The sequence below is a fragment of the Cryptosporidium ryanae genome (assembly GCF_009792415.1).
Source record: "Cryptosporidium ryanae isolate 45019 chromosome Unknown contig_63, whole genome shotgun sequence".
NCBI lineage: Eukaryota > Apicomplexa > Conoidasida > Eucoccidiorida > Cryptosporidiidae > Cryptosporidium > Cryptosporidium ryanae.
Window position 1 is genome coordinate 121,566 of NW_027125529.1, and position 20,702 is coordinate 142,267.

Consider the following 20,702-nt stretch of genomic DNA (forward strand, 5'->3'; position numbering starts at 1 on the left):
TATAAATGATTTTATTACCACTTTACAATAATATTTAAAAAAGATTTGTATATCAATTAAAAACATAATCAAACGGAATCGAAATACTCCGATTGTTTACATATTATGATATTTAAAATGACAATGAAATTTAATATGGGTCCCGCCGAACACCTTTTTGACTAAAAATAACATTATCCACATGTAAATATAAATAATAGTCATTACATTTTTTTAAGCCCAAAAGCAGACGAATACTTATTTACACTTATAAGCTTTATGGTTTACAAATTAAAAAATGATATATTTGAATGGAAATCAGATGAGGTAATACCTCATATTAGAAATCAATTCATGGAAATTCGTAAAAGTGCACTTGAAGTTGTAAATCAAACAATTAAAAACATAAATTCTGAGAAAGAATATAATTTACAAAATATAAACGAATACAATACTGAAAAAAACAATGAGGAGGCTTTCAACGCTAAAAATGACTTGTCTATGTTGTTAAATTATCTTAAGGATTCAAATAACAGACTTTCACAATATGATATCAAAAATATTAAATTAAAAAAATTTGAATGCAAATAAAATATTGAGATTTTTTAAGTGTATATATATTACTTATTATTATTATTATTATTATTATTATTATTATTATTATTATTATACTATTGTTATTAATTATTTTACTACTTTGGCTTCAAGCCTCATTAAATAGAATATTAAAATTTATTTCTTTGAATAATTATTAATAAATCTGTTTTTATCAATCTAAATTTTAATTAAATGTAATTATAGACTCCGTATGCCTATAATGTGTAAATTGTCTGAGTAAAAGTTGCATGCATATGCAACAATTTGCATGCACAAAATAAAAGAAAAAAAGCATGTATTCAGGTATAATTAAACTTGAATATAACAAAAAAAGGAATCCTCTTTTTTATAGAAATATGAATAATTGTAGAAAATGAGAATATCATTATCTGCAATATTATTATTACTTTTACTGAAAAACGTCCTGTTAATAAAGAAAATAAAATGTATGAATACAGGAAGATATGTACTATTCAATGGATTAAATTTGGCATCTAATTTATTCCCAGAAAAAAAACTAGAATTTATTCAAAACAACAACGATTCTTCAGAGAATGACAATATATTGTCTAGTTTTCCAAGTCCAATAAAAAATCCAGAAAAATGGTAAGTAATTAGCATTTTATAAATTATTATTATCGTTATTAATATAGTTATTTTGATTTATATACGAATGATAACTATAATAATAACAATATAACTAATATTTATTAATATAAATTAAATACGTAAAAAATATTAACTATAAAATAAATATTTTCTACTTAATATATATATCCTTAATTATAAAGTGGAAGAAGAGGAAGAATTTCTTCAAATATCTGTGATCCATATAAGCTTTTGTCTGCAGAAGAGGGTGATTATATTGATACGTTAATTGAAGATATAAAGAATAATCAAGTAATTAAGTGTGGTAGTTCAATGTCAGGTTATAATATTGGTGTTGCGATATTACCCCCAACAATGGGTGATGGTGGCAACATTGCAAATCAATTACTAAAAAGTTGGAGTTTGAGTTCTTATGAATGTAATAACGACATTATTTTTGTGTATTTAGCAAGTGAGAATAGAGCAATAGTTAGGTGGGGGGTCTCTGTAGAGCCAGCACTAAATATTGTTATGTATCCAGAATTAATAAGTGAGATTGATTCTGTATTAAGAGAAAAATCACTTGGTCCTGCAATATATAGTGGAATATCTACAATTAGAAGGGAACTTAAAGAAAACATTGGTCCACCAAGGAGACTCCCACAACTGCTTGTACTTGGTATTATTGGTGGCTTAACTGCTCTAGGATTTGGTGCATTAGTTGTATCAGCTATTTCAGAATCAAGGTGAGTTGCTATAATAAATATTAACATCAGGATTAACAAAGTAATTTTTTAGACCAAAAAAAAGTTCGAGTAAATCTGGGAGAAGAATAGAGGCTCAGGAGTTGTTGCATAGAATTCAGCTAATGGTTAAAAATGGAAGTATTGATAGGGATATATGTCCAATCACTCTTATAGATTTAAATCGTACAGGGGTACCTTTTGTTGTTTGTAATAAAGGTTACAAATACGAGGCAAAGTCATACCTAGAATGGTAGGTTTGTTTTTTCTGTTTTTTTAATCAGTTAACAATCTTAAATTAGGATGAGAATAAACAACTGCGGTCCAGAAACAGATCCTATCACAAAAGCCATTGAAAAAAATGATTTTATCTTATCAAAAAGGGAAGATGTATTGCCAGAGAATAGGAAAATACCTGTCAGACTTTATTTGGAAAGTTTATTAAAGATTTATCCGGATATAATATCTGTAAGTTGACAAAAAGCTATAAAATTATTTTAAAAAAGTGAAACGAAATTACATTTAAAATTATTCAGGAACAAAATATCAAAAATTTTCTTAAGAATGTCAATGAAAGATGGATATTGCCTTAAAGGATTTATGAAGTGAACAGAAAAAAACAGTATAACAAATAAAAATGTAATTAGTTCAGAATTAAATAAACCTAAATTTTCAAACAAATAATACAAAAGAATATTTGTTAATAAAAAAAATTAAAAAAAACTAATTATATTTATATTACGTGTAGTTATAACATATATTATACTTAACGAATAGATAAAGTAAATAAATAATAGTAAATCTACTTTTTTTGCAACATTCTTTGCTTAAATAACGAAATATTTTTTTTAGATTCAAAACGACTATTTTTTGTCTCATTTTTGCAATTAAAACTATTATCTGATATTTTTATCTCGGAAATTTGAGACTCTATGTCATTAGTCAAATTATTTGTGTCAGTTTCATGTAATATATCATTAGTGTTTAAAGATGATTTTTCAACATTTAAATCAGAAACGAGTGAAATTTGATTATTTTTTAAATCAAGATCTGGTAATGGTGACGCAACAAATTCATCGTTGTCGTTAATTTCCTCCCTTATTTCAGCAAATCCATCTCTAAATACAATATTGTTTTCAATACCTTCATTATAGTCACTTTTAACTTTTGAATTTAAAATATAAGTTTCTTCTTCCTTAATCTTTAAAGATTCTTTTATTTTGTTTAAGTTTTTTTCCAACGTTTCTAAACATTGTTTAGCCTGCATACGTCTTCTATTTATAGTTCCAAGTGACTCTCTGGGCGTTCTTTCTGCAAATAAATCAGTTCCTAGAAGCATTAAAATCTTGTTTGTATTTATAATATAACCGCTAGAAAATGCAAGTGGTCCTAACGGCACCATTATTTCATGCTGAACCTTATTTGGTAGTCTCTCCAGAACACAAGAAACTTGATTAAATTCACTAATCATTTCATTTAACTCAGATATCTCATGTTCAATTCCCTCTTTGTTCTTGTACAAAATCGATGATTCATTCAAGTCCATCTTATGTTCGCAAATAATTCCTATATTTTCTCTTACGTTTTTATATGGTACTTGTGTATTTATTCCCACTAAATTCTTTTGCACCTGTCTGAGTTTGATTAAGTATATTTAAAATAGAGGCGGCACAACAGTGCCGCCTTCTGTGTTGTTTAGATTTAATATGGGGTAAATAAATGAAAAAGTAAATAAACAAAAAATAATAAGAAATGCGAGTAAAAAGATAATAATATTACTTGAATTAAATTATTGTGTGACATTTATATGTTATAAAATTTATCTATAAATACAATATTAATTGTTGAAGTAATTAGTAATTTATTTTTTACTTAAAGTAAATATCGTGGAATTATATAAACGAGTGCTCATTTGCAGATTATGAGGGATGTCATTGTTGAATAAGTTAAAAACAGGTAAATTTTCAACAGGTAATGTGGGTGCAGGAGGGAGTAATATTAACAATACAAATTTTGTTAGATTTGACAGAGAAGATAGCAAATTTGAAACAGGCAGGGAGGGTGGTGAAGCCGATGGAGGTGTGGTGTTAAAAAAGAAAGTGACATACTCTGTTGGAGGCGTAAAATTAATGCAATCACCATCGGGAGTACAGTTATCTTCGAAAAAAATAGATAAGGCTTTATCAGGACAGTATGAAAACAAAGAGCAAGAAAGCAGAGTTTTTGCGGGTGAAAAAGAGGATGAAGAAGAAAAAATAAATGTCACTAAACACTTAAAGGACAGGGACAAAAATGAGGAAGATATAAAAACAATATCAAAAGCTTTGGGCGAGAATTTAGTTGCAGCATCCCTAAACGACTCCGAAATAAAGTCTTTAGTAGAATCAATGCACTATTATGACTACAGTTCTGGTGAAATAGTATTTGAACAAGGCAGTTCGGGTTTTTATTTTTTTGTTGTATCTTGTGGCGTATTTGAGGTAATAGTAAACAATAAGAGAGCTAATCTGCTAACAAAAGGCACTGCATTTGGAGAATTGGCGTTAATACACAATACACCTAGAAGTGCGACAATTAAAGTATTGGAAAAAGGAGGCCTTTGGGGATTGGGTAGATCAACATTTAGGGACACTTTGCGTCAAATATCATCTCGTAATTATGAAGAAAATAGACAATTTATAGAAAGTTTGTCAATATTTTCAGGTTTAACAAAAAATCAGAAAAATTTGCTTTCTGAAGCTTTGGTTAGGGAAGTGTTTTCCAAGGATCAGGTAATAATAAGGGAAAAAGAGATAGGAAATGTATTGTATATGATAAAAACTGGTGTAGTAGACGTTTTTGTATCAGGTACATATATAAGGTCACTTAACGAAGGGGACGCATTTGGGGAAAGATCATTAATGTTTGATGAACCCAGATCTGCAACAGTAATAGCAGCAGCAACAACAGAATGTTTAACTTTGAATGGATGTATACTTACACAAATAATAGGGAGTTTATCCCAAGTATTGAGCAAGAATTTAGTCAGTCAGTCGCTACAGAACTCACCTATATTTAAGCAATTCACAAAATCACAAATGCAAATAATATTGGACAAAATAATATTCAAGGAATACAAAAAAGGGACAGCCTTAACAACCCATGAAACAAAGGCATTAAACATGAGGGCGTTTGTGATATTAGAAGGTGAGGTTAAAGTTACACTCCCTTCTAACTGGTTAAATAGCAGAAGATCGCTACAATCATCATCTATAAGTGGAGTTACTAGCATTGGTGGAGGCGGAGTGTCTGGAGTTGTAGGGCTTAGTGAAGTGAGGTCATTTGGTTCCGGAGCAATAGATAAATCAATAGGAGCTGTAAACAATTATTCGCTTTCAGACTTTATAAGCGTAACACTTGGAAGAGGAGATTATTTTGGAGATGATTTTGTATTTCACCCAAAAATACCGTTTTCTTGTAGAATTGAAATGAAAATAGACACTAAATTAGGAGTAATAACGTCATCAATGTTATCTGAGTGTTTTGGAGACGAGAACGTTGATGTTGGACTGGAAATAAATAGAAAGATAGATTCTATGAAGTCTTGTTTTGTTTTTCAATATATATCTGAACAACAATTAAGTTTATTGGTTAAATCACTCAGACCTATTAAATTTACCAGTGGGGAAAAAATAATTATTCAAGGTGAGAAAGGCACTGCATTTTACATAATCCAATTGGGAGAAGTTGCTGTATACAGAAACAATAAATTTATTAAATATTTGTATAAAGGTGATTACTTTGGGGAAAGAGCACTTTTGTATGATGAAGCCAGGTCAGCTACAATAGAGGCAGCTACACCGGAAGTACACCTTTGGACGGTAGATAAAGAGGCTTTTCTAAAAATAATAGAGCCTCCAATGAGGCTCTATTTGGACGAGAGAATAAAGCTACAGGAAACAAGAGTACAGATAAATGAGCTCAGAGAATTACAATTAATAGGTAAAGGAACATTTGGAAGCGTAAGTTTAGTTGAAAACACTAAGAATGGGAGCAAATATGCATTGAAAAAGATACCAAAGGACTGCATATTAGATCATAATATGCAAATGCACGTGCGTTTGGAAAGGTCCATATTGGCTTTAAATGACCATCCATTTATTATAAAGTTAATAAGGACATTTAAGGACTCTGATAACGTATATTTACTTACTGAACTTGTACCTGGTGGAGAGCTCTATGATGCACTGAAAAGAATAGGAGTACTGACTCGCTATCAGGCACAGTTTTACATTGGTTCTATCATACTGGCACTTGAATATCTCCATGAGCGTTCCATAGTTTATAGGGACCTCAAACCAGAAAATATATTGTTGGATTCTCAGGGATACATAAAGTTAATAGATTTTGGGTGCGCTAAAAAGCTAACTGGGAGAAGTTATACTCTTGTTGGTACACCGCACTATATGGCTCCAGAAGTTATATTGGGAAAAGGCTACAATTTAAGCTGCGATTCCTGGGCAATTGGTGTGTGTTTATACGAATTTTTATGTGGTAAATTGCCATTTGGAGCGGATGCTACTGATCACCTTGAAATATTCAGGGACATACTTACCTCAAAATTGGTCTTTCCAAAGCATCTTACAGATTTAGATTCTATTAATATAATAAAAAGACTACTATGTAGAGTTCCAGAAGTCAGAATGGGTTGCTCTGCCACAGGATACAAGGAAATAAAAGATAACGGATTTTTTAGGGATTTCAGTTTTGATAGACTTCTTGGAAGAAGTTATGTCGCACCTCTTGTTAGAAAACACCAGGTTTTTGCAAATTATACTAGCAACGAAAACAAGAACCTTAATGATGGAGGAAAAAATAATTCTGTTCCTGAGATTAATAATGGTTTAAATATTAAATCAATAAATCGTGTGGGGACTGATATGTCACCTATAGGCCCCTCCTCTTCAGGACGGGTGTTTGAAGATTTTGACTGGGATAACGATTTCTAAATAAAGTAGAACAAAATGCAATTATACACAAATATTAAAACTAAAATTATTATAATTTAATCCTTTATATGTAGCGACTCATTGTTTATTATTTATTAGCGTTTTATGTATGTAAAAGTTTAGAATTTGATATTTACATACTAATAAAGTTCACAATAAATTTAATTTTAATGTATATTAAAATTAAATAAATTACCTAGTCTTCTTTGTATTTTTTCACGTATCCAAGTGAAAGAAATGTAGCAAGGAATGTAACAGTCATCTTAGCATTTTGGTCCTCATAATACGGAAACAAAAGTTCGTATATAAGTTGCTTGTTAAACGCTGAGATACAAACCACCATTAAAGTGAGAAATGAGGCGACTACAGAAGCACCACTTAATCTGAACACTTCAGTTACTGAAAAGTCTCTAAATGTGAACTGAAATTTGGTAAAACTTGCTGTTTCAAATTCAATCTTGTTATACGTTTCTTTATTTAAAGGAGAGGAAACACGTTCATTTTCTTTTTTGCCATTTTGAACGCTTCTATTTTTATTCATCAATTCTATCCAGGAAGGGGTACTAATAGACGTTGATTTACCTGTATTTTTTTCATCACTACTTATTATTTTTAGTATTCTATTATTTGTATTTTTTTGTGAAACCACAATTTCGTATTCGTTTTCTTGTCGCGAAACGTAACCTTTAAATATTGAAAAGTAGAACTTTTCAAAGTCAAACACATAATTTTTTAATAGCTTTAGTGATACTTGAGCAGTGTTACCAATATTTGAATAAAACCACGAGGGTTCCACTGAATCTGAATACTGACTTGCAACCATCATAGGATGGTCATATATTCCTATTTTTAATATATTTCCTATGATGCTTGCTTCACCATTATCTACACTATTAAAACTTGCCCTCGGCTTCAAGTATTTGATTCCAACAGATATGCTATCCAAATCGAACCCAAACATCGGGGATCGATGGAATAAAAAAAATGGTGGTTTCAGTATCTCATTTCCGTTTTTTTCATAAAACGCTTGTTTCCACATGTCAATACATAAGCAATGGTTCTCTTTACCATTGTTTTTGTTTGCATTACCACTCGTTTCTCTTGAATCATCCCAGGAGCAATGCCTTATTTTTGGATAAAAACTGTAGTAATTTTTATTCAGGATTTTATATATTAAAATTACCTTTAACCTTTTATTTGTATATGCTTTAATTATGCTTTCTTTAGACGACACATCCGGTAGAGAGCATATTGCCATCGAAGGTACTTCCAATCTAGAGTATAACGCTATGGTTGTTGATATATTTGTAAGTTGACCTGTTTTTAAGAATATAAAGAAGAATATCAATGCCCAGTACAAACCCAATGACAATAGCGACGTTATGACTATTAAGGCAACTGTTTCTGTTACTTTTGAATTTGGACCATCTCCAAAAGAACCCTTAGGCACAAGCAAAGTCTTGAACCAAACAAACAATGAGAATTTCATGTATTTTATGAGATAGTATTAATGTTGTTCTAATTTATCATTTCTTATAATTATTGACTCCTAACTGTTACAAAAATAAATAATCATCAAATATTTGTAGTTGTCTGCGATTGTTTTTTGCGCTGCTTACTATATTCTATAAACCCCTATTAGTGCTGTTTGTAATATCATATAAATGTAGACAAAAACACAAGGAAGAGATAAAATAACAATATGCTAAAGCTTAAACAAAAATATCCACTTCCAGGATTCAAGAAGTACTTGTTTTTTCATATTCAAAACTCCAGCTTACAATTTTATTTACTGTAGTTCAATTCACTGGCGCCGGCGCCCGATGCAATTTTGCTGTATGTGGGGAGTTATTAGTGGCATAAAAAAAGATGTGCTGGGTATAAAATGAAAAGAATAAGATATTTATAAATTACTAGTTAATATACACACTTTAAATTTCAAAATATTGAGGTAAATTTTATTTGTGTATAGTTGGTTTGTTTCCTACTGTTGATGCTTATACTTGTACTATTTTTTTTTAGCAAATTAACCTTTAAAATTACTTGGCCCTAGTTTTATAGATGTATTGAAATATTTTTATTTTTTAAGTAAAATGATGACATATGACCTAGTTTTTTGTCTGAGATAGCTGCATGAATAAAACCTGGAGTTTAAAAATTAAACAATCTTCTCAAAAATACTATTTGTGTGGTATAGTATTGGTATTTGCATTTTTTTATTTGAATAAGAGAAACAAATTTTAAATTAAATACAAATAGGCCTGTTTTTACTTAATAATTGACTTTGTAGAAATGAAGTATTTTTCTGTTAAATAATATTTTGAAAATATATATATTATTATTATTCCCTATTATTTTAGAATTGTTTTTTTTAATACATACAACGATAACCTAAATAAGGCTTGGACAAACAAACTAATAAATTCAATCTAAAAAAATTCATTTACATGTATTTATTTAAAGCTTAACTAGCAAAATTGGTCCTATTAATGAAAAAATAAATATTTGGGCGCCAAATTTTAGCCATATTTAATTGAGAAAACGCAAGTAATCAAGAAATTTGAATATGGAACAAGATTAAAATAATAAATCAAAGGCGATAATTAAACTAATTTATATCGTTTATTTATTATTTATTGAAATGGAGATATGAATAATAACTTAGAAAAAAATAAAACAGAAGGGTATGGCTATGAAGAGTTGTGTGTGAATGCTTTAAATAGTGTAAATCGCCCTCCGGAGATAGATGAGCCGTTTTTCGGAATATTTAAATCAAAGCCTAAACTTAAAATAATACCAAGAGATAATTATTTAAGGAATAGTGGGGGAACCAATAAAAAAAGCGTAAATGACGATAATGGTGTGATTGAATGTAAAGATGAATTTATAAGAAACGTTGACAAAAAAACAAGGCATTTAAGTAACAGCATGAAAGCAAAAAAAGATGAGGTTTCTGTTATAGATAAAAACATATTAAAATTTGATAAGAAAGAAAAAAGTGAAACTGCAAAAAGCTTAAGGAGAGTAAAAAGTGATAATGATGAGGAGGTATACAGGAAAGATATAGTTGACTATATTGATCAGTCAAATATGTTAAAAACAGTACATAGAAACTCATTAAACAAAACTTCGAGTGAAACAAGGAAAAGAAAGATAACAAATTTAACAAGTAAAGCGAGAGATGAATTCTTGACAGTAATAACTCCAATATCACCTTATGTAATATCTCCGAAAAACAATACTTGCAACTATAGTAAAAACAATAACAATATGGATTTAACTGAGAGAAATATTGATATGTTAAAATCACTTATTGAAATAAAAGACAAGGAATTGAGTAACTTGAATGCTAATTATAGTTATGAGAAATCTGAGTATAAATTAGAGATAATCCATTTAAAAGAGAAGATAAAAGAATATGAGGAGAGCTGTTTGGCATTAAACAAGGATATAGTGCTAAAAGATGAAATTATTGAAAGTTTAAAGGATAGTATAAATAAATTAGAATCTGAATATATTTCAGCAAGGGAATCACTGGAAATAATGCTAGAAGCGGAGAAAAATGCAAATTTGAGTTTAAAACAAGAATTAAAGGAGAAGAATGCCTTACTAAATAGTTTTGGTTGTACAGGTTTAAATATATTATCAGAAGAAGGAATAATTATTGAGCAAAAAAACTACAAATACAAATATTTTGATGCAGTTAGCAAATTACAAAGATTAGAAACTGAATTAGTCCTGTTGAAGAATTCAGAAAAACAAAGCGCTAGTAATATTATTAACAACTTACTTCCACCTATATTTATTGGAGAAAGTAGTGTAGTCAGAGAAAATAAAGATGTTAAAAATTTATGTTTATCTTTAAGAGAAGTAAATATTAATATAGTTGGTAAAATAAGCGATACTGATATTCAGAATAGTAGAGAGGAGATATTTAAATTGGTTTCAGAAAACAGATTTTTATTTCAAGACAATATTAAACTCAGGGAAGAACTTGAACTTGAGAAAAACAAAAATATTGTTGCAAACATAAGAAGCTTAACACAGAGACCAATAACTATATCCTCTTGCATTGGAACACGTTTATCACTATCAGATATCGAATTATTTGAATATAATTCAAAATTGTACGAGGAAAGTAAAAGAATATCCGACTTTTTTGTTGTTGATGAAAAAAATGTTTGTGTTAATATAAACTCGAAAAATAAATTTGTTAACATGAACATAATTAAATTAAATTGCATAAATATAACGTCTTGCATTAATTATAACTATTATTCAAGCTCAGTTTGCAGGAGCACCCAAACTATAGTTGGGAAAGAAATTGAACACAATAATACAGATGAGATAAACAAGTCATCAGAATTAATAAAGGAATTAACAGTAATAGTTGAGGTTAAAGATAACTTAAATGGTAGTAATTGCTACGAAGATGACTCAAATGATGATATTAAATTAAATTATTATAAATTGGCATTTGAAAACTATGACTTTGTTCCTAAAATTTCCCTTGAAGATAAGAGTAAAGTCAAAGATAATAGCAAAAAAAATATAAATAGTTGTAAAGGTTCTAATTGTAAGGAAAACATTACAATTTTTACTGAGGATTTAAATATTAATAATAAAAACAGTAAATTTAAAAACTCTGATAAAATTCAAGAAATTAGAAGAACAACATTTGAATTAAATCATAAATTAAAAGAAATAAAAAACATAGTATTAAAATATTTGGTTGTTCCACCAAATTTAATAAATATAGTGTCAAATATGGTACACAATAGAAATATTAATACAAGTGATACACAAATAGAAAATATAATTTACAAGGATAACATATTGTATAACATTTCAATATTGTTTTCAAGATTATACAAAAATTATGTAGATAGCGTAAATAAAATGGATAGATCACTTATTATTCAAAACAAAGAATACGATGTAAATTTATCCAGATTTGAATCTCAAATCCACAAGATGGCACAAGAAAAGGTTGTTTTACTGGATGAGATTAAGAAACTAAGAGAAATTATTGAACTTAATGAATTAGAGAAAAGTAATACATTTGTTCAAAATAAAAACAAAACAGATAATCACTTAATAAAAAACGAAGTAAATTTAAATAAGAATGCTAATATTAATGAGTTTTATGGAAAAGAAGATATAATGAGTTGTTATACATTTGGAGATAATTCCAGTATTAATTTAGAGAATGAATTAGAATTAAGTGTGGATAATTTGAATAATATGGCTAATTTCAGTGATGTAATTAACAATAGAATTAATACTAATAAAAATAATTTAGTTAAAACAGAAATGGAGATTATAAAGGAATCAAAGTGTAGTATGGAAACAAAAATAAGTAGTGATTCAGACAGAATAGATAAGATAATAAAACTTCAGGGAAGAATAAGGTCATTTAGACAAAATAGTAATTTTGAGAATAATATTTGTAAATCTATTTCTAATTTTATGCCTGTAAATAACGTTAGTATAGAAGACATATTTGACAAAACAGATATTTCATTAAAATTAGATTTTGATGAAAACATTAACTTTAATGATGAAGGTTTGGTTATATACAATCAATTTTCATCAAAAATTTTAAGCAAGGAAGAGCTCAAAGATATGAAAGGTACATCAATTATATTAAGATTGTACAGATATTATAAGCAGTCTAGAGAATTAGAAAAACAGGTAGTGAAATTAACTAAGGAGAAACAAAAATTGGAATTAGATTATGAAAAGGATGCTCAAAAAGTTCAAATGGATTTACTGTCTTCTAAATTAATCATAAAGGCAAGGGATGCTGAAGTAAGTGCGCTTAAGGACAAATGTGAATATTTAAGTTCTAGGATGGAAGAAGATATAAATAACATTAAATTAGCTTCGAGAGAAGAAATAGAGAAGGTATGGAAACCAAAGGTTGATGATTTGAATGTTAAATGTGATGATTATAGATTCAAGATTACTTCTCTTGAAAGTGAGATGACTATTTTACGTCAACAACTTTCTTTCCAAAAACAGATACATTCGAAAAAGTTTGGAATTAAAAATAATCTCAATAGTAGTAAAACTTCTGTTGCTGATATTAAACCAATTGAGAGAATTTACAACTATAAAATAATCAAAAATCTAAGGTTGCCTGTCCAAAGTATTAACAGTGATAAATCTAATGAGCAGGAAAAAATAGTTGATTCTTATCTTAATTTAGGTGATTACATTGATTCAAGTAATTATAGCAGTGTTGAAGATCAAAATTTAGAAGTTACAAACTCGAATAGTAGCGATCAGGATGAAAATGACAATAACAACAATAAATATTTACACAATTTAAAGTCTGCATTAACTAAATTAAAAACAGCATCCAGTTCATATAGTTAAATATTGTTACTCTAAATTATATATATAATTCTTAAAATATAAGCATCTCTTATTTCCAATTAACCTAATATATTGTGTTTAAATTCACTATTCTTTTAAACTTTTTTTTTTGCCTTCTTTTTCATGTGGATGACATGTACATGCATTTTTATTTTTTTTTAACAAATATGCACCGGTATATAGTAACAAATGACGTGGAAACATTAAAATTAACTAATTAATAAAAAAATATTAATAAAGAAGGAATTAATTTGAATTGAATGATGACTAATTAAAACCAGTGATGCGAATAGTATTAATAATAAATGACGTGTCATAAATATTTATGAATTAATTTTCATAATTAAATTAAATTACTAAATAAGAAAGATAACAGACTTAAAATAACAATTTGTTAAATAAACATTAATATGTATCTAATAATTAATATAAATGAGAAAGGATCGCAATAATATAATAAATAGGATGGTTGAAAAGAATAAAATAGCAGATAAAAAGATGAATAAAATAAGAAAAAACATGAATGGAAGTGAAGATCCAGATAAAAAGCACTACTTTCTATCAATATATGAGTTATATGCATTCAGAACAATTGTTTGTGATTTACATTTACATGGGAAATGCAAGGATTCTGATAAATGCCCATTCAGTCACTGCTTAACATGGCAAAGAAGAAATCCAAACAGTCATTATTATTCACCAAAACTATGTCCAGAAATTTGTTTTGTGAGAAGTAATGAGAAGATGAATTTAATAAGAAGATGTAAAAAGGGAAAAATATGCACATTTGCGCATTCTAAAGAGGAACAACTTTATCATCCATTAATGTACAAAACAAAAGAGTGTTCATTATACCCCAATTGCAACAGATATTACTGCCCATTTTCACATGGTAAGAATGAAATAAGAACACCTGAAAACATAAGAGATTCAATAGATGAAGTTACAAAAAATTCTTCAAACGGAATATTCAAAAATTCACATCAGTTATTATCGAATATGGGTGGTGGTACAAAATTAATAAATGGAAACAATATTGACTATTTCAATAATAAAAACAATAACAATTTATTGAATAATTATAGTATTAGTAATAATATTAATAACATAAACGATAAAAACATTAAAAATAGCAGTTTTTTTAACAATAATGTTTATATGGGTGGCAATGAAAGAACAAGTAAAAAAATGAAAGATACATCAATTCAATTAAATTGTCCGTTGGTTAATCAAGAAACAGAAAAAAATGATTACTGCATATCAAATTTAAATTCATTATGGTATACAAATAACAATTGGAATTTTCATCCTTCATTTATGGATATGATTTCATTTACAGATAATAATACTAATATAAATAATTCAGAACTAAATATAAGAAGAAATAATGAGTTACTTACAGATAACAAATTTGAAACCGAGTACGATCAAATATGGAAAGAAATATCTACCGAATATAACAACAAAAGTCATATTTAGTATTTTTTTCAAAAAAGAAGTTAATAAAAACTACCAAAAGAAATAAAAAAAAAACATAAATTTACAAATTATTAAATGTAAAAGAATTTAAATTATTTAATGTATTTAATTAAAATACAAATTAATTAATGTTTAACAAAGGTCAAAAATAAAGAGAAATAAGAAGAATTAAATTATTTTATATCATCTAATAAAATATTAATTTTTTCCTTTTGTTAGTTTTTGTGCATCTATTTTTGAAGAAATAGTGGATGAGGCCTTTGACTTTCCATCTGGTATTTTAATTAAAATAATTGGTTCATCAGATTCACATTGATCAAAAGATCTGTCAACAATAAAGTAACCTCTTCTTTCAAGTTGCAATCTTTCTCCACGTTTAAGATCTTTAATAAGGGGGTCACAATAAGCAGGTGTTTCGAATAGAGAGTCACGATTAACAAGATCCTGAATTTCATCACCTTCTTCAGGTTTCCTTTTATTAATTAAAATATCATATTCTCTAATAACACATTTGGTTAAATTTGAAGGTAAATTGGCGATCCAATGTATTTTTTTCTTTGTTGACCTAAAGTCTCCTTGAAGATTTAATCTACCTTCAAAAATAATATTATTAGATCCACTATTATTTATTTGTGGAACATCATCAATAATAGCGTTACCCCATTTCATTAAAGTAATTTCTTCACCAGAAGAAATTTGTATGGCATCATCTTTATCAATAAGTATTGAATTGTACATAATAATTTTACCTTTACCCAAAGAAGGATTTTTTTGATGCATATCGCGTTCATTTATCAACGGTTCATTTGGAGCATCTTTCAAATTTAATATGATTGCATCTTGTCCAACAGCAAAATATCTTGGCACAATAGGATCCATTAACTGTTTATTAATTGTCCAAAGTTTGTCCCACTCCATTAAATTTGAATTTTTAGATGGTCCTTGTTCAGTAACAAATTGTAATAATGCATCAGGCGAAAGACCTCTTCTAATTATACCTCTTACTGTTGGAAATCTTGGATCGTCCCAACCTTCAACTAATCCATTATTCACAATCCAGGTTAATTTTCTTTTTGAAAGTACTGTATTTACAAAGTTTAATCTTGAAAATTCATATATTTCTACTGGTCTTAAATTAAGTGCATTTATAACCCAATTATATTGCTCAATTCTATCAGAATATTCGTTGGTCCTCAAAGCATGTGTAACACCTTCAATACTATCTACAATTGGGCAAGCAAAATCATATGTTGGATATACTTTATATTTTGTGCCTGTTCTGTGATGTGGGGTTAATACACATCTATATAAAACAGGGTCTCTCATACATTTATTTTTACATTGCATATCTATTTTTGCACGGACACAACATTTAATCCCATGTTCAGTACCATTAATCATTTCATTCCACAGCCTAAGATTTTCATCAACAGAATTATTTCGATTTTTACTTTCAATACCTTTTCCTCTTTCTTCTCTCATAATTTCAACAGAGGTGTCATCTACATAAGCTTTACCCAATTTGAACATATCTTCACAATAATTCATAATGGTTTCAAAATGATCAGAAGTAAAAGATACGTTAAATGGAATAATTCCAAGTGTTTTTAAATCTTCCTCAATACTCTCTTGGAATTCTTGATTTTCTAGTACAGGGTTTGTATCGTCAAATCTTAGTAACAATTTACCTTCATATTTATTTGCATAATAATAATTAAGTAAAGCAGCTTTTGCGTGACCAATATGAAGGTAACCGGATGGTTCAGGTGGAAATCTTGTGACTACTTGTCCTTGAATGGCATTAGGAAGTTTTCCTTCATATTGTCCTGTTTTTGATGATTTGTTATTTTCAGATTTAGTATTTATGTGTGAAGACATTATAAAAGTCAATTTGTAGTAAGGAAATTAAATTGAAATTTATATAATTGAAAGATATAAATACTATTACAATTAACTAATGGTTTTGTATATATATAAATATTTGATTTTCAAATAAAAAAGTGAAATGGAAATCGAATAAATATAATGAAATTTCAATGCTTTTTTATTGCTATTTTAACTTTTAACTTTTTTTTTTTTAATGCTTTTTTAAATATTAGTTTTATTCAGAGACAATTAAAAAAAACACAGGCGCCTAGATATTAGGTAATCTAAAAAAAATTTTAAGTAAAAATAGACATTAAAAAAAATTAGTGATAACAAATGCATGTTAGTTGAATTGTGTTTAATTATAAATAAATAAGATTCCAAATGTATGATCTGAAGCATTAACAATAGATACTGCGTTAAATTGCCATTAAATTCTTTATTATGAAATATTTTTATCTGTTTAATTTTAAATTTAAACAAATTATAATGTAAGAATTACTATTATGTGATCATAGCAGCAAAGAACTACAAGTAAGTTATAATTAGCTTTAAATGAATAAATACAAGATTTTTTCACAAATTTTAGATATTTTATACAGTATACTAGGAATTATCCACAAAGATTACCGGTATAAGTACAATAATAATACATGTGTATTTTCGCATGCATTAGTCAGTAATAAAAAAATTTTAATTAACTAGAATATTAATAACAATATAATTTTTTATTTTTTTAAAAGATTAGAGAGAGTATATTTTCCAGTAGAGTGGGAGGGTTTAATAGTTTGTGGGAATTTAATGGATGAAATGGTAAGATTAAGTTCTTCTATTGCTTTTTGCACTTTAAGGTGATTTGGTCCATTTATTTCAATATACAATTTTTTTTTATCGCTGATGTGTTTAGAATTTCTTGTATTTTGAATTTGAATGTTAGATAATGAAGATGAGGAAGAGTCAGGTGGGATATAAATACCTTTTACTTGGCAAATAACACCACAATTATCATTAACAGACTTTATAATATCTTTATGTACGATTTTTTGTCTTATATGGGTCGGGTAGTCATTAATTTCAAAAATACCAATAACCCTACCATCTACAACTTGATGAAGATTATTTGGTAATATGGGAGTAGCGTTATGATAATTGGAAATAACATTGTAAATTTTGGAGTTCTTATCGGTTTCATTATTGCAAATAGAATTATTGTTAATATTTGAATCTTCATATTCATTATTAAATTTATCGTTTACAATAATACTTTCTTCTGTAATATTACTATTGTCTGGAATAAGGCCAAGAGCTTTTTTTGTATCATCTTTAAGCATCTGAAGCGAATTTTTTTCATCTTTAGAAAACTTGAAACCTTTACCACCAAAACCAAAGTTTTTAATCCTTTTTTTAATATTTCTAACAGAAACATAATTACTTGAAGACGGGTTATAACTAGTATGTGAATTGTCAACATTTGAGTAGGATTTAATCATGTTATTGTAAATATCCACTAATTCTGAGTCAATTACAATATTGTTATTAATATTGTTATGATCGCTAATGCTTTTATTATCAGAATTATTATTACCAGATGATGTTGAATTTTTAATGGCAAGCTCAATTAAATCAGATGAATGAGGTATTTCGTTTGGGAGTAATAAAGTAAAAGATGTGCCGAAATTTCCAGCTCTTCCTGTTCTTCCAACTCTATGAATATAATCCTCAATGTGATGAGGAGCACCAAAGTTGATTACCAGTAGAATATTGTCAATATGGAGTCCTCTTGAAAAAATGGATGTTGCTATAAGAATATTTTGTCCAGAAGGTGGTTGTGGATTTGAGTTAATGTTAGTTTTTGAAAAAATAGTCAAGTTTGAATGTCTATCATAATGGTCTTGTCCACTATGTAGTGTTAAGCAATTGTAACCAAATGGTATTAGTTTGGCAAAAAGTTCATCTACTTCAGTTTGTCTATTGCAAAAAATAACAATAAGCCCAAATTCAGACCATTCGCCTAAAAGTTGCAAAAGTCTTAAAAATTGTTCATTTTCATTTTTGCACAATTCAATGTACTGCTTAACATTATGATTTGTTTGACCTTTTTTACCAACAACAATTTGTATTGGATTCTCTAGTATACGATTTGTGAATTGTTCGATTATATTTGGAAATGTTGCAGAAAATATTGCTATTTGTCTGTCTGGTCTGATTACGCTTATAATACTTAGTAGCTGAGGAGCAAACCCCATATCGAATAATCTATCTCCTTCATCTATAACTATAAAAGATATATATTGAAACAAATAAATCTTTTTATAGAGTAATATTATAACATCAATTATTCTACCTGGAGTACCTATAATAATATCTGTACCTGATCTTATTTTATTTAACTGTTGGCTTATTCCAAGTCCGCCACAAATTATGTTTGCGTTTAGGTTTACCAAACTTGCCACCCTTTTGGTTTGTTTGTAAACCTGTAAAGCAAGTTCCCTTGTAGGAACAATAATCAATCCCTTGACATATTTATTTCGGTTATTGTTGTCGGAGTTAAAGGGATAGTTATTGTTTATTTGCACAATAATATGTCTTATAAGTGGAAGTACGTATGCAAGAGTTTTTCCACTTCCTGTTTCCGCTATTCCTATCAGGTCATGACCAGACATGAGTATAGGGATTGATTGCATTTGTATAGGAAATGGTTTTGATATACCTTTGTTCTTTAAATAGTTGCATATAGGTAACGGAAGACCGCATTGTGAAAAATTAAGTATTGGTTTAATTGAGTTAGTTTGAGATGCAACATTAGTTTTATTTTTAATTTTTTTAATATGTATTCCATTATTAGTGACTCTTATATGGTCAATCTCGTGATGTTTTAGTTTTTTAATCTCATTGACTTCTCTGTAAAAATTTTTAATTATTTTTGGATAATTATATTTTTCGTGTTGAATTTCTGGTATTCTCCTTTTCTTGTCTATATTATTTAAAGATGAGTCTATTGCATTTTTCTCATCCTCATTTGAAAATTCTGTACTTGAATCACTGTTAAAGTTATAATTTACTGAATCATTATCTGAAATAATTGCTTGTTCAGATTTTTCCTCACTGCTATTGAACGTATCATTATTATTTTTACACTTAAATGCTTGTATGAATTCCCTATAGTACTTGTCCTGATCAGCTTTCTCGTCAATATTAATAACATCCTCACATTTTTTTTTGTTATTTGAATTAAACTTCTCAATATCTTCTATTGTAATAGAATTATTTTTATTTAAATTATTGATTTCTGCGTTTTTTTTAATACTGTTTAATATACCAGACAAAGAATGAATTTTTGATATTCTCTCTTTTCTTTTCAAATCAACATCATTATTCATCTCAATGTCATTTTTATTCATATTATTATTTTCCAACATTAATTGAGAGGTAATAAATATAAATATTATTGAAGAAACAGATTTATTGAAGTGAAATAAATGAAATGTATATCATTCACCGAAACTTTTATTGATGTTTAACACAAACATTGATTCGTGTTATAGTGTGACTCTCAGTAGCTTTATTCAAATAATGAATAAAAATATATTTATTTGGCAAGATTATTTAAAATGAAAAATTAATGTATTTATTTCAACCAACACTAAATCAAATAAAGCTCCAAAGTTAAACAAATATTGATGAAGTAAGAAACGAAGAAGATAATTTGTTATATAGCTACAATTAATTGGAAATTTAAAAAAGTTTGGTATTATATATTGCATCCGGTACCGCCAAAAGAAGTATTTTGCATCTCTCACAAAATGTGTGATTATAAAAAGGTGAAAAGAACGTTTAAGTATAAAAAAGTTAAAGTGAATAATAGTGCAAAAAATGAATTTAGTGTCTAAAATTAAAATTGTGACCATTAATAGAGTTAAAAACGCAAAAAAAGCCTAACTACAACTAGTGGACAGATAACGGTTGAAGTAAATTTTAAAGAGAATTATTTTTAATAGAAAATAGTAAATGTAATTAGTTGCTTGCAGTGTTTAAGAAATGCCGAATTCGCGTTCCGAGAATGACCAGGTCGTAGTGCCCA

General features: G+C 27.9%; 9 protein-coding genes across 9 annotated transcripts; 5 read left to right on the forward strand and 4 right to left on the reverse strand.

Moving 5' to 3' along the window:
• Positions 1–258: 258 nt before the first annotated feature.
• Positions 259–570, forward strand: FG386_003106 (uncharacterized protein; the record flags this gene model as incomplete). The annotated part of the gene is made up of 1 exon (XM_067342334.1): positions 259–570. The coding sequence occupies one exon, from the start codon at positions 259–261 to the stop codon at positions 568–570; it is 312 nt and encodes a 103-aa protein (XP_067197883.1).
• Positions 571–949: 379 nt separating this feature from the next.
• FG386_003107 (uncharacterized protein) lies at positions 950–2,500 on the forward strand (the record flags this gene model as incomplete). Its single annotated transcript, XM_067342335.1, has 5 exons — positions 950–1,182; positions 1,368–1,910; positions 1,963–2,160; positions 2,210–2,375; positions 2,444–2,500. The coding sequence occupies 5 exons, from the start codon at positions 950–952 to the stop codon at positions 2,498–2,500; spliced, it is 1,197 nt and encodes a 398-aa protein (XP_067197884.1).
• A 209-nt stretch (positions 2,501–2,709) lies between these two features.
• Positions 2,710–3,453, reverse strand: FG386_003108 (prefoldin like molecular chaperone; the record flags this gene model as incomplete). Its single annotated transcript, XM_067342336.1, has 1 exon — positions 2,710–3,453. The coding sequence occupies one exon, from the start codon at positions 3,451–3,453 to the stop codon at positions 2,710–2,712; it is 744 nt and encodes a 247-aa protein (XP_067197885.1).
• A 382-nt stretch (positions 3,454–3,835) lies between these two features.
• FG386_003109 (cyclic nucleotide dependent protein kinase) lies at positions 3,836–6,895 on the forward strand (the record flags this gene model as incomplete). Its single annotated transcript, XM_067342337.1, has 1 exon — positions 3,836–6,895. The coding sequence occupies one exon, from the start codon at positions 3,836–3,838 to the stop codon at positions 6,893–6,895; it is 3,060 nt and encodes a 1,019-aa protein (XP_067197886.1).
• A 196-nt stretch (positions 6,896–7,091) lies between these two features.
• On the reverse strand, positions 7,092–8,384 carry FG386_003110 (uncharacterized protein; the record flags this gene model as incomplete). Its single annotated transcript, XM_067342338.1, has 1 exon — positions 7,092–8,384. One exon carries the CDS (start codon positions 8,382–8,384, stop codon positions 7,092–7,094), a length of 1,293 nt encoding a protein of 430 aa, XP_067197887.1.
• A 1,160-nt stretch (positions 8,385–9,544) lies between these two features.
• FG386_003111 (uncharacterized protein) lies at positions 9,545–13,276 on the forward strand (the record flags this gene model as incomplete). Its single annotated transcript, XM_067342339.1, has 1 exon — positions 9,545–13,276. The coding sequence occupies one exon, from the start codon at positions 9,545–9,547 to the stop codon at positions 13,274–13,276; it is 3,732 nt and encodes a 1,243-aa protein (XP_067197888.1).
• Positions 13,277–13,708: 432 nt separating this feature from the next.
• Positions 13,709–14,755, forward strand: FG386_003112 (uncharacterized protein; the record flags this gene model as incomplete). Its single annotated transcript, XM_067342340.1, has 1 exon — positions 13,709–14,755. The coding sequence occupies one exon, from the start codon at positions 13,709–13,711 to the stop codon at positions 14,753–14,755; it is 1,047 nt and encodes a 348-aa protein (XP_067197889.1).
• Positions 14,756–14,953: 198 nt separating this feature from the next.
• On the reverse strand, positions 14,954–16,633 carry FG386_003113 (glutamate--tRNA ligase; the record flags this gene model as incomplete). The annotated part of the gene is made up of 1 exon (XM_067342341.1): positions 14,954–16,633. The coding sequence occupies one exon, from the start codon at positions 16,631–16,633 to the stop codon at positions 14,954–14,956; it is 1,680 nt and encodes a 559-aa protein (XP_067197890.1).
• A 716-nt stretch (positions 16,634–17,349) lies between these two features.
• Positions 17,350–20,022, reverse strand: FG386_003114 (uncharacterized protein; the record flags this gene model as incomplete). The annotated part of the gene is made up of 1 exon (XM_067342342.1): positions 17,350–20,022. The coding sequence occupies one exon, from the start codon at positions 20,020–20,022 to the stop codon at positions 17,350–17,352; it is 2,673 nt and encodes an 890-aa protein (XP_067197891.1).
• Positions 20,023–20,702: the final 680 nt, after the last annotated feature.